Here is a 17,150-nt window from a genome sequence, read left to right as displayed (position 1 = left end):
AAGTATGTCGTAAAGGTCCACAAGTGGAAATACCAGCAGAGAGTGATGGAACAATGGAAGTGAATTCGAACAATTAAAATGTAACGGAAATTGTGAAGCCACCTACAGTGACAAGTAAATTCGGGCTACATGGCTCAAGAGTAAAACTATATAAACCATGCAATAAAAGGCAAGATAAAAGAGCTGATCAAGCCTACCCAGTCATGAATTAATATATGCATGTTAATAAACATCCCCTTCCCTCTATGCTATATAGCTACACAATCTCTCCAAAAAACCTAATGTATGAAACTTTGGAGAGATTTGTCTCCGTTCTCCATAAACAATCAAGCACAGCTCTACATAGCTGTCATTATCATCACTGATGCTTTTAGCTTGCCTAATTTTTGTAATATAAAAAATTAAACATCAGCTCTCAATTGCTTATACTTAACATGCAAAGGATTAACTTTTGTGCATCCTTTCAGAAATTTGCTTTCAAACCTAGGCGCCTTAAATACATAATGTGAATGCATATATTGGGAGGATATTTTGGAATACATTGCCTTTGGAAGAATGTGCTTGCTAGAATAAAACTTAAATCTGTGGTTTAATAACCTGGAGTAATGATAATTTCAACTAAACTGTACTGTTTTGCTCCCCCCCCTTTACCCAGCTGAATAACCTAACTACATGGACAAAATCTAGTTCCTTAATTTATTTTAAATACCTTAATCATATCCTCTTGAAATATGTTACTTCTCCAAAGTATAAAAGACCATATAAACTATCCCCAGAACATTTTAATGATGTTGATGTCTTCTAACATGTAAGGTTGTAAAATTTGCATAGTACTTTAGATTCAAACTAAGCCCTTGCACATACAAAGGATTTTAATTTAGATTGGCGTAGACTTAAATATAACAAAGGAATTTTGTAACATCAACTTTTTTGTGGATATTATTAAATAGCAGATTAGTTCAGTGAACAATGGTGATAAATTAATGTCACAGATAGTGATAAATTTACTGGCATTAAAACCAGATATATTTTGGGTATTTTTTATTTTAGCAGATTTGGACTAAAAGTGCACTTGTAATGGAAGAAATGTTTGCCTGCAAATGTGTATAATAAGGCTTTGTTGATTCAAGGTATTAATAACCCAAACCACAGTACCTATTTCAATGTTCTACCCCAAATTCTTCATCCTTATTGCAAAATTACAATAGACAATAGGTGCAGTAGTAGGCCATTCGGCCCTTTGAACCAGCATACACTAGGAAACAAATTATCAATGTGCTGCCACATAGAAAGACATTCAGAACTAAACATTGCATCATGAAACAACAATTTTAAACATTAAATAGATGGGAAAAAATGTTTTATTCCTCCTTCGGGCATAACTGAATGTGTGTTTTTCCTGAATATTTTTGACATGATGGTTTGTAATCATAATTAAGAATGTTTTACTTATATTTATTTGTGACCGTAATTTATTTTAAATCTTAGATCTGTTATTCCATTATTAGTTTTAATAGAAATTGTCAAATTGATATAAACTGTGTTGTAACTTTAATTACCATGTAACTAAATGCCAGTAAGTTTTGTATCAACTGATCTCTAAATGAATAAAGTCTTAGAAGTGGGCAATAGTTATTTTGTTTCTATTTGACTTGCCTACTGTACTATTGGATAAATAAAATATCAACTTGAGATGTACAATGCCGTAACTTTGCTGCATGCAATACAATTCACCATTCCACAACTCAAAATTGTGTTTCAATATATTTTTAGGTTGAAATTATTTTTTTTTACCAATTACAGAAAATTAATTTGATTCCAATTAATAAAATAAAATTTTGAGGACTCAGTGAACATTTTCAAATCTCTGTAATCCAGAAAACAGACTTTTAACTTTATACTTCTTTGCTAGTGCCTGATGATGCTGAAAATGAAGGAGATGCCTTATTACAATTTACTGCAGAATTTTCTTCAAGGTACAGTTATATTCTCATTTAAAGATGTCTTGGCTATTTAAAACACTCTTTTAAGAAAAATCTCCTCTAATGCTGGGTAATGAAGAACAATGTTCCAAGTTGTCAATCATGTCAGAAATAAGTAGAGAATAAGACATAGAGAACAAAATGATAAATTTTAATAGAATGTTTCTAAACTGAATGTTAAACTTTAAAATAATTTAATGAAATGAAAATCTATTCACTTTCATATTTTGTGAATATTAATACTATAAGGAATTTGTATTTTGTGGATATTACAAAGATTGGATTCGGCAGTCTGAACCCAGTAATTAGTCATAGCACAACACTAAATGCAGATGGTAGTGGACTTTTTATGCACGTTGAATATATTGGTGTGTCTAAGCAAGGTTAGAAAATGTCATCCCACTCTAATGTGTTTCTGGATATATTTGAATCAAAACTTTTGTCATCAGTTGTAATTTATTTTAATTTATTCCATCAAACATTTATATTTATTGTTGCATGGAAATGTTATTATCTGTGTGGATGGGGTGCAATAAGTATAGTAAATTGTGGGAATGACCTGAGACTATCTGACCACACACATATTGAAGAGTAAATTGGACTAAATTCTATAGATGGTTTCAGTAAAATAATTTATTGTGAAAATGTTATCGAGTACATAACAACCAGTTTAATCAGGCATTGGTGTTTGTGCCCTCCCTTTTCAAATGTGATTAACTGGACCACATTTTCTGGAAATTTGACTACTACCGGGTGGCGCCCGTAATGGCCGCCTCGCCAGCAGCCTGTTGTGTCCCTTCTCTGTTTTCGTTATTTAAATGTGTTTTAGTGTTTCTTGATATGTTTTATGTGGGGGGTGGGGTGGGGAATCGGGGGAAACATTTTTCAGCCACTTACCTCGACAGAGAAGCGATTTATTTTCCATGTCGCATCTCTGACCCGACCTGCGGCCTAACAACTTGTATTGGTGCGGCCTTTACTGGAGACCGGCCCGGAGCTTCAAGCCATGGGCGCGGGGCGGACTTACCATCGCAGCGCGGGCGATCTTTTGCCGAGGATTTCCAGCAAAAGCGCTCTGACCGAGGGGCCTGTGAAGCTGCAACCTCCGCTAAGAAGAGACCGACTTGGGAGCTCCATGCCACGGAGTGTTCCGATCCGTCCAGACGCCGGAGTTTCCATCATCCCAACGCGAGGGCTTCGGACATCGGACCAACGGCGACTAATAATAATAATAATAATAATGCTTTTTATTTATGGGCGCCTTTCAGAACACTCAAGGCCACCTTACAATTAAAATAAGCAAATTACAAATATATAAATATAATGAAACAAAAACAACATATCCATGAATTTGATAGAAAGTGAAGTTACGTGGGATAGGCCAGTCTGAATAGGTGAGTTTTGAGGGAGGTTTTAAAGGTGGGAAGAGGTTCTATGGTACGGATGGATAATGGGAGAGGGTTCCAGAGGCGAGGGGCAGAACGGCTGAAGGCTCTGAACCCTATCGTGGACAGGCGGGCAGATGTAGTGGAGAGCAGGGAGGAAGAAGAGGATCGGAGAGTTCGGGATGGAATGTAACGCTGGAGGAGTTCAGAGAGGTATGGAAGAGTGAGATTGTGGAGGGCTTTGAAAGTGAGGAGGAGAATCTTAAAATCAATGCGGTATTGGACAGGGAGCCAGTGCAGTTGTTTGAGGATGGGAGAGATGTGTTCGGTGGAAGGGGTTCTGGTGATAATGCGGGCAGCTGAGTTCTGGACCAATTGGAGTTTATGGATGGACTTGTGGGGTAAACCAAAGAGGAGAGAGTTACAATAATCAATACGGGAGGTGACGAGGGCATGGATGAGAGTAGCAGAGCTGTTAGGTGTGAGTGATGGTCGAAGACGGTGGATAGCAAAGATCCTATAGCGAGCAAGATAGTCCACTCGACGAAAAAGACGTAGTACGGTCATGGGCAGATTCATGGGTAATTTTCGGCCCCATTTCCGCAACCGACTTCCGTCTCCGCACCAAAGATCCCATCTCTCCCTCTCCCTCTCCCCCTTGTCCTCCCCCTCCCCCTCCATGGGGGAACAGACTCAACGGGTCTGCACTTAGTCTAGTATACTTTTAAAACTGTGTGTGTGTGTGTCTGTCATTTTGCCTTTGAAACGTATCTCCTCGAAAACCAGACGCAAAAACGCAGAGATTTTTACATATTTCGGTAGGGATATAACCCATTCCTTTGCCTCATGTATAAAGTTACATAATTTCTGGAAAGGAATTTTTGAATTCCCGCACCCGCCCCCTCCACCCGCAAACACGCGTTGGTGGAACAGACCCAACGGGTCTTCACTTGGTCTAGTTATATATAAACATCTGGAGAAATACACATTGTGTATGATTATATACATCTATATCACATTCATATATGTGTGTGTATGTGTGTTCTTTCCTACACAATCTTTTTATTTTTTTCTTTTTATTTATTAGAAGCAAATGTTCAAGAGTAGGACAAACGGCATATAAAATTATACAGTTAATGTACAGCTTCAATTTTAACTTTTAACTTTAAAATAGAGGAAAAGGAAAGAGAAAAAACAAGAGAGAGAAAAAGTGAGAGGTGGAAAGATAGGACCCCTAGACTACCAAAGTAGTGTAGCCAAAGAGTGGGTAAAAGAAAGAAAGAAAAGGAAAAAAGAAAAGAACAAAAAGAAAAAGAGAGAGAAAAGTCGTAATATACCTGCCTCACGTCACTCCCCACCCACCTCACCCAACCCATAGTTGGATTTAAATCCAAAGTTGTATTGCACCGTACTATCCTTGTAAGAATTCGGTGAAGGGTGTCCATGTCTTGGAAAAATGGTCTGGTTTTTCTGCCAAGACAAGTCTAATATTTTCAAGATGTAGTGTCTCGGACATGTTTGTAATCCACATCTTAACAGTAGGGACTGATGTGTGTTTCCAAAATTTAAATATTCGTTTTTTCGCCGTTATCAGGCCATAATTAAGGTAACGTCTTTTGTGTATGTCTAGAAGGCTTTCTTCCCATCTGTCTTTTAAAATTGTTAGGCCGAGTTCATCTTCCCACGCTATTCTAATTACTTCTGACGATGGGGTTTGTATATTTAAAAGGGTATTATAAAGTTATGATATTAACTTGTTTGAATCCTAGTTTCTATTCATACATTCGTCTAGTGTGTCTGGAACCATATATTGATAGTCTTGGGTATATGATTTCAGATAGTCTCGTATTTGAAGATATCTAAAGTATTCGCTACCTTTCAGATGATATTTCGACTGTAATTCTTGAAATGAGGGAAGGGTTCCCATCTCATAAAGATCTCCCATTTTTTAAATTCCTAATCTTTCCCAGTGTGTGAACGTCTTGACTAAGATAGATGGCTTGAACGCGGGGTTGTTGGCAATTGGTGAGAGAAGAGATAAATTTCTCAGTTTAAGGGTTGACTTCACTTGTTTTCAGATTCGTAGGGTACTATGGATAATCAGATTTTTCTCATATCCTTCAATGTGTGTAATGAGATGCTGCACATGTTTTACAACACAGTGGTTGCAAGCATTATTTCCTACGCTGCTGTCTGCTGGGGCAACAGCATTAGTGCAAAAAACAATAAGAAGCTGGTCAAACTGGTTAAACGAGCTAGCTCAGTGCTGGAGGGGAGAGTAGACTCTGGGATGGAGGTGCTTGAGAGGCGTATGAGGCACAAGGTGCAGGTCATCCTGAAAAACCCCGGGCATCCCCTCCATGTAATTCTGGAGAGTCAAAAGAGCACTCGGAACAACAACCGGCTCCTCTCCCTGCCCTGTAGGATGGAGCGGTTCAGGAGATCCTTCACCCCTGCAGCCATTAGATTTTATAATTCAGACCGCTAGGCTGTAGGGGGATGCATTTTGCAATTTTTAATTTTTAACTGTTAATTATTGGTCTTTTTAGAGAGTATTTATTGCTCTCAGGTAGTGTCCACATTGTATTCTATGTATTTTCTGTCTGCGTTCGTTTTGAATCTGTGGGTTTGTTGGTTGGGGACTTCTGGACATCTGAATTTCCCTGAGGGGATCAATAAAGTATTTATTATTATTATTATTATTATATTGTCTTTTCTTCAAATTTAATGGAGAGAGAAGAATCGCGCCTATATTAAAAGGCGAACGATCTTCTCTCTCCATTATTAACCATTGGGACATTTAGATCAGATGGATTTGGAGCCAACAAGGAGAATTTCAGTTTTGTCACTTGAGTTTGAGGAAGTTGTGAGCAAACCAGGTTTTAATTTCCACTAAGCAGTCAGACAAGGAAGAGGGAGGAAGCATGGAAGTGGGTTTGGAAGTGGATGAGGGATCAAAGGCCCTGACCACCACGGGTGAACAAAGGGGGAAGATGACTGAACTTTATTGCCTTCCATCACAGTGAGAAATATGGGTTCCACTGTGGTGGGTGTCTATATTAAATTGTGTTAAACGGTATTGTTGCTTTTCACTTAGTATGGCTATATGGTAACTCAAATTTCACTGTACCTTAATTGGTTAAGTGACAATAAACATGAACTTGAACTTGAATCCATTGCGATGCACAAAAACCTTAGAGGGGTTAATATTGGAGACATTAGAAATTGTTTTCCCTGCTGTGAATCTAGAATTAGTGATCTAAGTATATTGGATAGGGCTGAGTCGGAAGAAATTTCTTCACTCAGAGTTTTTAGTTTAGAGATGCAGTGCAAAAAGAGGCCCTTCGGCCCACTGAGTCCGCACCGACCAGCGATCCCCGTACACTAGCACTATCCTACACCCTAGGGACAATTTATCAAAGCCAATTATGCTACAAATCTGTATATCTTTGCAATATGGGAAGAAACTGTGTCAAGGGGAGAACGTACAAACAGTACCTTTACTACCACTGTGCCACCGTGCCGCCTGGCATTTGTTAACCACATTTATGACTGAGAGTGATTTTTTTGTGCTTGGACAAATGACAATCAAGAGAGAGGGGAGAAATGTGCTTTGTAAAATATATCATAATTATTTTTGAATGGTAGAATGTGCTCCAGGGGCTGGTTGACCTATTTTTGTTTCGATTTTCATATCCTTATGGGAAATATGACTATTCATTCATCGTGCTTTTTTCCCCATGAATCAAACTTAATTATCTTTGTCAAATAATAGGTATGGTGATTGTCATCCTGTATTCTTTATTGGATCACTTGAGGCTGCCTTTCAAGAAGCATTCTACGGAAAAGCCAGAGATGTAAGTGACCTTTCATGATATTAGCTCAATATCTATTAATTTTTCAGTCTCATCTTATGAACAGGTGGTGTCTTTGGACAAAATACATATAAAAATGGGCATCATTTCTTTCTTCCTTTCTCCACCTCCCCCCACCCCAACCTTTGACTAAACTGGTTCTGGCATAGTTAAGTGTTCATTTGGCTGAACAATTAGTCATTGTTAATTTCTGGTAAGATAGTTTTGGAGTGGAATACAACATATTTATCATGCAATAACAAAACGGTGAATAAAAATATAACATAGTACAATTAGCTAACTCAATTTCACAAGAGTAACACGCATGTGCTTCCAAATATAAAGTGTTTAAATTAGTTTATGTTTAAAACGTGTAATAATACCGATACTGAATAGTATAGAAAGTTTCATCAGAGGGAAAGGAAGGGGGAGATAAACAGATTTTGAAGTACTTTATCATCTGTCTAATGTTTTGATTAAAATAAAGAAATTAACCTTAAATGACCTTTCTCTCATTTTAATCCAAAAGTTGTCAAGTATTCAGTTGATTCATTTAAAATGAATTTATTATTGGCTATGTTCCACAGAAATCTTTTTAACAAACTGTAGGAAGGACTTTTGTTTAAGCTTTGGATGGTTTAATTTTTATCAACAATGAAAATGACACCTAAACCTTTACAAACATACTGTAGACCGTTTGTATAGAATGTCATTGGTCTCACACTATTTGAAACGCAGAAATGCTTTTTCTTTGCAAGTTAGATTTAAATTCTGTAATTTTTCCATTAAAAGAAAATATTTTAAAGTCAAAATCACACAAAAGGAAGGAAATGTATGGTGCTTGAATGTGTTTTAACCAAATCCACTGCCAGGTTTTTTGAACCTAAACTCATTAAATGTTTATTTGAGTGGCAGGATTACTAAGGATTTTGGAATACCATCAATTGATATATACTTAATCGCTAAGTAAAACACTACACTTGATTAAGTTTTTCTCACGATGCCGCTCACAGTTCATCTAATCAGGATGCTTTAGACTGATTATGTACAGATTAGAGTGATGGCCCAGTTGACTGCCTTTTTATCTTTTCTTTTTTCATTAGATTATCCGTTTTTTTTAAATAAAAATATCTTATATCCTTGAAACCCAACAAATACCACAAAATATAATGCTTTGATTGAATTTTTTATTGTGTTTATTAAAAAATTACAATATATAATATTCCATTGTCTCCATATGAATGCATCTAAATGTTTTATATTGCAATGAGATGCTATTTTGTAATCTAAATTTGAAATTAAATGGTTGAGGTTTCTCAGACAAGATAGTGCTTTGAACAGGTTCAAACACATATACTTATGTGAGGATACAGAAAACAGCTTTTATCTGTATCTCAAGATGAAAATTTAAATTATTTTCTTTGCCATTGTGTGGGATAACAGGATCCTTCAACATTTGACAGAGAATTCTGTACATTCATTGGCCAGGGTAAGGTACCAGAAGACTGGACGGTGGCTAATTTACCTTTAGATAAGAAGGGCTACAAGTCAGGGACTACAGACCAGTGATCCTAACATCGGTGGTGGGACTATTGCTGGAAGGTATTCTGAGGGACAAAATGTATTTATATTTGGAATGGCAAAGACTGATTATAGATAGTCAGCAAGGCTTTGTTCATTGGAGATACTGTCTCACAAATTTGATTCAGTATTTTGAGATGACCACGACGGTTAACTAAGGCATTCATTAATTGGCGAGCGTTGTCTACGTGGATTTCAACATGGTGTTTGACAAGGTTTGTCCAGAAGGTGAGAATAAGTGGCATTCAGGGTGAGATAGCAAATTGTATATAAAATTGGCTTGGTAGAAGGAAACTGAGGGTGGTAGTGGAGGTTTGCTTTTTAGATTGGAGACCTATGAATAGTGATGTGCTGCAGGGATCATTGTTGAGTTATCTTTTGCTTGTTATATATAATAACAATTTAGATGAATTTGCAGATGACCCAAAAATAGATGATACATTGGACAGTGAAGAAGGTTTATCTACGGTTGCAGCAGAATATTCATCACCTGGAAATTCGAGCAGGGGTATGTCAGATGGAATTTAAGTTTGACAAGTGGCAACTGATGCACTTTGGGAAATTGGCATGCACAGTGAATGGTAGGTCCCTGCAGAGTGTTATTGAATAGTGAGATCTTGGGTTAGAAATGCATAGTTTCCTGAAAGTGTTAACACAAGTAGACAGTGGTGAATGTATATAATTTGCCTGCTGCCTTCGCCAAGGCATTGCGGAGTTGGGATCTCATATTACCGTTGTACCAATTGTTTGTTAGGCTGCACGGGGTATTGGGTGCAGTTCTGGCCACCACACATTTAGAAGAATGTGATTAATCTAGGGAGCATTCAGAAAAGATTCAGTAGGATATTGCTGGGACTGAAGGACTTGAGACATAATGACCCATTGGATAGGCTGAGATTGTTTTCTCTCGGGAGATGCAGGCTGAGGGGATATCTCAGAGGTTTACAAAATTATGAGCCCCATAGATAGGATATATAGTCACAGTTTTTCCCCAGGGTAGGGGAATTTAAAACATGAGGCTATCCATTTATAGTGAGAGGTGAAAGTTAAAAAGGCGATGAAAAGTGAACGTTTTTCCACACGTATATTTGGAACAAACCGCTAGAGGAGGTGGTAGAGGTACAATTATAACATTTTAAACACATTTGGACAGGTACGTGGATAGAAAGGGTTTAGAAATATATGGAGCAAATGCAGAAAAATTATATTGGTGTGGAAAAACAACCTGTTCACTATAGTGATGTTGGGCTGAAGGACCTGTTCCATGCTGTAGTACCATGAGCATAAATATTTGATACAGCTAACAGTATAAGAAATTAAAACATTATTCATTGTAGATCAAGCTTGACTTTCACTTGACATTATTCATATAGATATTGGGAAACATGGCAGTGTATTTTGAGGAATGGAAAACAAATCTTTTCACATTGCCTTGAAGCATTGTCTATGATTTGGGAGATGGAAAGAATTTACTTCTTTAAGGATAATGTATTGCACAGCTATATCCCTTTTTAGTAGTGGATGTGCATGTTGAATTGACAAGCAGATTTGAAGCCCTGGAATGTTGAGATTCTAGCATGAGAGTTGTTTTATTTTTTTTTATAAGGTGAAACTTCTGGGTGTTACTAGTAATGACGTAACACCAGAGGAACAATTGATATCTATTGCTGATAATTTAGCTTGTTCTTTGATTGTTTATATTCATAATTGAGTATGTTATTGTAGATGATCAAATAATATTACCAGTGTAATCTTGGATAAGGAGTTGTGTGAACATCTTAAAAGAGGCAAAGATAAAAAAAGGAGTTTGATTGAATGTAAAAAAGTGTAAACTGGGAGAAGAACGTCATTTATGACCTTGTCACAATACTTTTATTTCCTAGTTTTTGTACATGAAAAGTATCAAATCCTACTGCTGTGGGCAAAGGGAAGTGCGGAAAATGTCACTAGCTCGGCTAGGCTTTCTGTATAAGAAAATTATTTGCAATTCTTTGTCTTTTTGACTGAGCACAATTGACTTGTCCAACTGCAAGTAAGCTTGGCATTTCGTCTAATTTTTGAGCAGTACAAGAGATAACTCAAAGACATCCTCCAGGGAATGTTCAAGTTAATCTGAGATTTGTAAAACTGCCAGTTTATAGACCATCCTTTACTATTTGTAAGACATTTATAGATAATCTGGTTTTTTTTTGCAGAGAGAGATTGGATTAGGTAATTTTTGAATAAGGATTCCTTCAGAAATTAAATCTCTCATTTTTTAAAATGTTGCATTAGATGTACATTGCCATAAGAATAAGAGCTTGATACATCACAGTGCCAAGAGAAAGTGAGAAGATAGATTCATAAATCAATTTAGAGAAGAAAATTTGAAAATAAGCCTGATAATATGTTATCTTTAGATTTCTGCTCGGGGTAGTGTTTTTATTGCTACGCTGGTAAGATTATGATTGGAGTTTTATTGCTTTTATTGCTTATAAGTGTCAAAGGACTCTTTGGTTCATATTGGTCTAATTTTAAAGGTTGGACTATTTCACAATGGTTTATTTGGTTGAAGAGTAAATGAAGCAATGGTAAGTGGGAATACAACAGAAATGGATACCTCTATTTCCATGATTTATAGGCCCAAAATGTCTTGGACAACGTAAATAATTTTATTGATTTCTCCTGTCACTATACTGAATATTTACGTTCTCCAACTCCAGAGCAGGTTGACAGCAGCGTATGACAGTTGTCCCACAAGCTTTTTTTCACTCATAGAAAAAACCATGGGATTATCACTATTTCCAGATTCTACGTCCATCAACACTTAGCATTGCTTCATTTATCCATCATCATAGTAGGATCCAAATCATGGAGAGGTTGAAGAAATGAATGGGGAAATATTCATTATATTAACAATATTGAAAATTAAAGATTTTTGATAGAACTAAAAACGACTACCTGTTATGAATCAACTCCAAAGCTTCCAAAAACCACCTACAATCGGGGCAACCAAAACTGCACACAAAACTCCAATTGCAACCAAACCAAAGTTTTATGAAGCTACAACATGACCTCCTGATTCTTGTACATAATACTCCATCAAGCGTGTCATATACCTTCTTTCCCACTCAATCAACTTATTTTGCTACTTTCAGGGAGCTATGGGCTTGGACCCTAAGATCCCTCTGAACATCAATGCTGTTAAGTGTCCTGTCTGTAACTGTAACATATAACATATAACAATTACAGCACGGAAACAGGTCATCTTGGCCCTTCTAGTCCGTGCCGAACACTTACTCTCACCTAGTCCCATCTACCTGCACTCAGATCATAAACCTCCATTCCTATCCCGTCCATATACTTATCCAATTTATTTTTAAATGATAAAATCGAACCTGCCTCCACCACTTCCACTGGAAGCTCATTCCACACAGCTACTACTCTCTGAGTAAAGAAGTTCCCCCCTCATGTTACCCCTAAACTGTCCCTTAACTCTCAAATCAACTTTACTTCATACTTTACCTTACATCTGACCTCCCAATGTGCAACACCTCATACTGCTCTGAATAAACGCCATTTGCCATATACTGTCCATATCTGTAACTGATTCTGCAATACCCTTTGACCGTCATCTTCACTCCACAAATCCAGCAATTTTTGTTTTGTCAATAAACCTGTCAACCAACCCATTTATAATTTCATCCAAGTTATATTCCTATATCACATATAACAGAGGCCCCAGCAATGATCCCTGTGGAACATCACTGGTCACAGATCCCTAGCCAGAAATACATCATTGCACCACTACCCTCTTGTCTTCCATGAGTAAACCAGTTCTGAAATCAAATTGCCATGCCACCATGTATCCTATGCATCTTAATCTTCTGGAGTAGGTTACCATGTCAAATACTTCACTTAAGTTTATGTCAAATACTTGTCAAATACTTGACTTAAGTTTATGTCACATCTTCAAAAAAATCTAGAAGTGTCCTGCCCGAGACAAAGCAATGTTGATTTGTCCCTAATTAGCCCATTCTTTACTAAATGCAAGTGATTTCTCGTCCCTAAGAATAGTCTTCAGTAGCTTCCCAACTATTGGTGTGGGGCTCACTGACCTACCATCTCTTTTTGACTAAATTTACCACCTCTGTTATATTTTGATATTCTTTTGCACCACTTGGATTTTGGACTACAATCTTGTATCATTCTACTGTTTTGATCGTGTCATATTTATTGTTGTATTTATCATTGTGTGTTGATTGTTTACTCTGAGAGCTTGACATGATCAATGAATTCCATTGCACCCTGTGAATATTACAATAAAGTAAATCTTCTAATATAACTGAACCCAGGCTACTCTATTCAAAGGAAAAAGATCTTGAACCAGATCTTTTAAGTTTATCCATAACTGGTAATAAAAATGCAATGGGATTGTCCGAAGTGTGGCATCAGTAAGCACTGTGTTTTCTCTTTCTTGAGAAGTGCTTGATGGGTGGGAAGCTGAAATGAGAATATATCTTTAAGTTGTGTGACAGTTTCACAAGACCTTTTCTAATAGCTTATGGTGAAAGGAGAAAAAGAAAACCATCCGCTTGCCACAAAGCAACGGTGCTACAAAGAACAGATTAAAGGTTTAGACGAGGTCAATGTGGGTTTTTCACTAACTAAACACTGTCTTAAAGTTTCGTATGCGGAGAATAATGAAGTCATCTAAGAGTTTTTAAAGAATTTTATTTCTTTTTCTCTGCCTGTATTTGGTTGCCTGCTCAGTGTGGCTGTTTAATCTCTCAAGGCTTTTGAATTGGCCCAATGAATGAGTGGGTAGCTGTCTCTCTAGGAGCTAGAAGCTTATTCTGAAGCCTAATCATTGAGTAAACATAGCCTTGCCCTCCTTCTCTAACAACATTCATACAATAGCAGGGATTCTAGTGGAGTAACCTGGATATTGCAGACTGGGCATTGAAATGTAGAATGGATAAAGTACAGAACAGACTGTGGCTCATCTTCTCCCCCTTTTAATTAAAGATCACAAGGCCATCAATGTGGTGGTTATATCCTAATTAGATATTGTTTCAGCAGTAAAAAAGATTCCAAATTTTTATTTCGTCAAAAGGGTTTGTATTTACACTGGAAGATTTAATGGACAAAAATTTGCATTACAGTGCCTTTCTTCACATTTATGTAGTTACTTACAAGTGGATATTTGTGTTATTGCTGACAACAACAAAAGACAGATTTGCAATATGGTTTTATACAATAAAAATTACGGTGTTTAATTTATGTTCCATTTTATATAAATTATTACTCTGTAGTAAATTCATGATTGTTCTTAACCCTGGCTCACTGGTTGTCTTGCAATCCTGGGTCAAAAGGTGTGGGTTCAACCCATATTTCAAATGTTGAGCCCTTAACACTGTCTAGCACTACATTAGAAGTGTAGAAGTAGAAACTGGAGAAGCGTTACAGTGATGAAGGTTGTCTTTTGGGTGAGACATCAATTTGAGCCTCAGTCTACCCAGAAAACATTCTTTGACACAATTTGATGAAAACCAGGAGAGATTTGATATTTTAACAACCAACTCAACTTCCTTTACGAAAATTGATTGCTGTGTGTTAACTACCTTACTCCCCCCGCCCGACCCCACCCTCCTTTACTCCCCCACACCACCATCCGCTCTCTTTCTCATCCCGCACCTGTACTCCACCTGGACGCCTACCAATTTCTCTCCCCCAACCCCCACCTGACCCCAGCTATGTTCCTCCCGCTGGCTTCTCAATCCACAACTCTTCAAACCTGTCTCACACCTATTGTTTATATACCTGGCATTTATTCCAACCATTTCTCTGTCAAGAAATCCCCCTCGCCAGTGGTAAAACCTGCCATCCTTTGTCCTGCCCTTTTCCAGCATTCTACCCCCTGCCCCCCCCCCCCCCCTTACAATCAGTCTGTAGAAAAGGTCTTGACACAAAATGTCACCTATCCATCCATGCTCTCCGGAGATACTGCCTGACCTGCTGCATTACTTCAGCACTTTGTGTCCTTTTGTGTATTAACCACTATCTGCATTTCTTTGTTTCCACATTCTTACTTTTGGATATTCCTTATAAAGATCAATTTTTCATCAGATAATGCAGAAAACTATTATAACACTTGTATTCACAATAATCATAGTCAATTGTTATTGTTAAATATAATCTTATTCAGTAAATTTTCTTGATATATTTTAAATGCATCAGAAACCCTTATTTAGAAATTGAATCACTATTTTTGTTGACATTAAACTGATCAATGATTGACTTAAACAGGTTATGATATAAAGATTTGCTAATTAGCAAAATTAGTCTGCAGTTTAAAAAAATCTTGATCCAAGTATAATCCTGGTTCAGGCATAATATTTCTCAGCAAACTAATTACACATTTCTCAATATTCCATCATAAAATTAAATATTAATATCCAATTTTCAAGAGAAAACTGAACAAATTGCTGCATAAAATAAGACAAATATCTATTTCCTACATCTCAGTTTGAGGGCTATCCTTACCTTTTAAAATTAAGGAAATTACGATGTTGCCAGCTGTATGAGGATTTCCCCATAATATATGAAATAAGATGCTGAATTTATGAACCATTTAAACTATCAGAATTAAGTGGACAAACTTTAATTTGGAAAGAAACTGCACTGGAAATGATATTACTCAAAGGTTGCTTTTGATAGTCTGTGTTGTAATTTTTTTTGTTAAACTTCATCTCTTTATATATTTTTTGAAAGATGATATACACAAACACTCTTATATAATGTATCTGGAAGCTTTATAATATTCTTTGTTACAGTTGGGATATTCTGTATCATGTCCATTAATGAAGGAGCCATAAACCGTCTGTTGTATGATGTCACAACAGATATTGCAGTGCAATGGTAAAATAGTGTGGGTGCTGGAATTGAAAAAAAGAAAAATACTAGAAAATGTCTATTTGATTTTCAAATCAGTCTTGTGAATCTTTGCTATGCTACCTTTAAGGAGACCAACAGTGTACACTATATTCCAGTTGCAGTCCTGCCAGGGCCCTTCATAATGAACTTTCGAAAAGTTGTGTACGCATGCACCTGAAACCCTTTGAACATCAATACTACCCCAATTTCTCTAATTTAAAATAAAATCCGCTATTTGTATTGTGTATCCAGAACAAGGGGTCACAGTTTAAGGATAAGGGGGAAATCTTTTAGGACCGAGATGAGGGAAACATTTTTCACACAGAGAGTGGTGAATCTCTGGAATTCTCTGCCGCAGAAGGTAGTTGAGGCCAGTTCATTGGCTATATTTAAGAGGGAGTTAGATGTGGCCCTTGTGGCTAAAGGGATCAGGGGGTATGGAGAGAAGGCAGGTACAGGATACTGAGTTGGATGATCAGCCATGATCATATCGAAGGGCCGAATGGCCTACTCCTGCACCTATTTTCTATGTTTCTATGTATCGAATGAATGAACTCACATTTTTACCTTTTATATTTCATCTGTCATGTCTTCACTCACTCGTGCAGCTCATGCATATTACTTTGAATCTCCTTGCACCCACCTCTGTAGTCACCATCCCTACGAGTTTGGAAAAGTCAGAAAAGTTGGCGATATGACATTTGGTTCCCAGATTCTTCTGATTTCTCTATTTCGTGATGTGGCAGTACCGACTATCATAAAATTGTTTCTCAAAAGTGTTCCCCTCCATCATAGTCACTGGACGCTTTGACTATTCCATTTCCTGCACACCCCTTTACTCCCCCATTTCTCTCACAGAACCAGGGTTAGATCTCCGTTATTCTTGCCTACTTTTCATTCCATTAGCTTTCACATTAGGATACTATAGATCCCACCACCTTAACACATAATCCTCCCTCTTTACTTTCACTATTAAAAGGGCTGTTAACTTTGGGATGAGATGGTGCATTTTTCTGTTAACACCAGCAGCCAAGCCATGACAATTTCTTATGCTACCAACGGAATGCGAACATCTCCTGCCACATCATCCATAGCCGCAAAGCATTTCCACATACAACAGCAACTTGCTTATATCTTTCTTTTTGGTATATTGTATTTGCTGGTCATAATGTGATCCATGTGTCCTTCTATAAGCTAGGTTTCTGTTCGATTAGCCTCTTCCGCATTGAGCATTTGACTTTGTCTAAGGAACTCACGCACTATAATGCTGGGAATTGTATTCTGTACTCAGTATATTCCCCTTTGGTCTCTCTATTGAACTTGAGTTTGAACTGAGTATCTATAAATGGTATATCTGATCTAATTGGATAGCATGCAATACAAAGCTTTCCACTGTACCTTGGTACATGTGATAATAATAAATCTAAACCTAA

The 17,150-nt window shown here is 37.1% G+C and overlaps 1 protein-coding gene across 1 annotated transcript in view; it reads left to right on the top strand.

Annotated features, from left to right (window-relative positions):
- faf1 (Fas associated factor 1) overlaps window positions 1-17,150 on the top strand; it is a 278,615-nt gene that overhangs the window by 183,616 nt on the left and 77,849 nt on the right. The window contains exons 11-12 of the mRNA XM_033028571.1: window positions 1,913-1,976; window positions 7,143-7,224. Of these exons, the coding sequence (XP_032884462.1) occupies window positions 1,913-1,976; window positions 7,143-7,224 (146 nt within the window). The remainder of the gene's footprint in view (window positions 1-1,912; window positions 1,977-7,142; window positions 7,225-17,150) is intronic.

This window comes from Amblyraja radiata, chromosome 10 (genome assembly GCF_010909765.2).
Source record: "Amblyraja radiata isolate CabotCenter1 chromosome 10, sAmbRad1.1.pri, whole genome shotgun sequence".
NCBI classification, from domain to species: domain Eukaryota; kingdom Metazoa; phylum Chordata; class Chondrichthyes; order Rajiformes; family Rajidae; genus Amblyraja; species Amblyraja radiata.
Note: the sequence above shows the minus strand (reverse complement) of the source record. Positions and strands in the feature narration are given on the sequence as shown.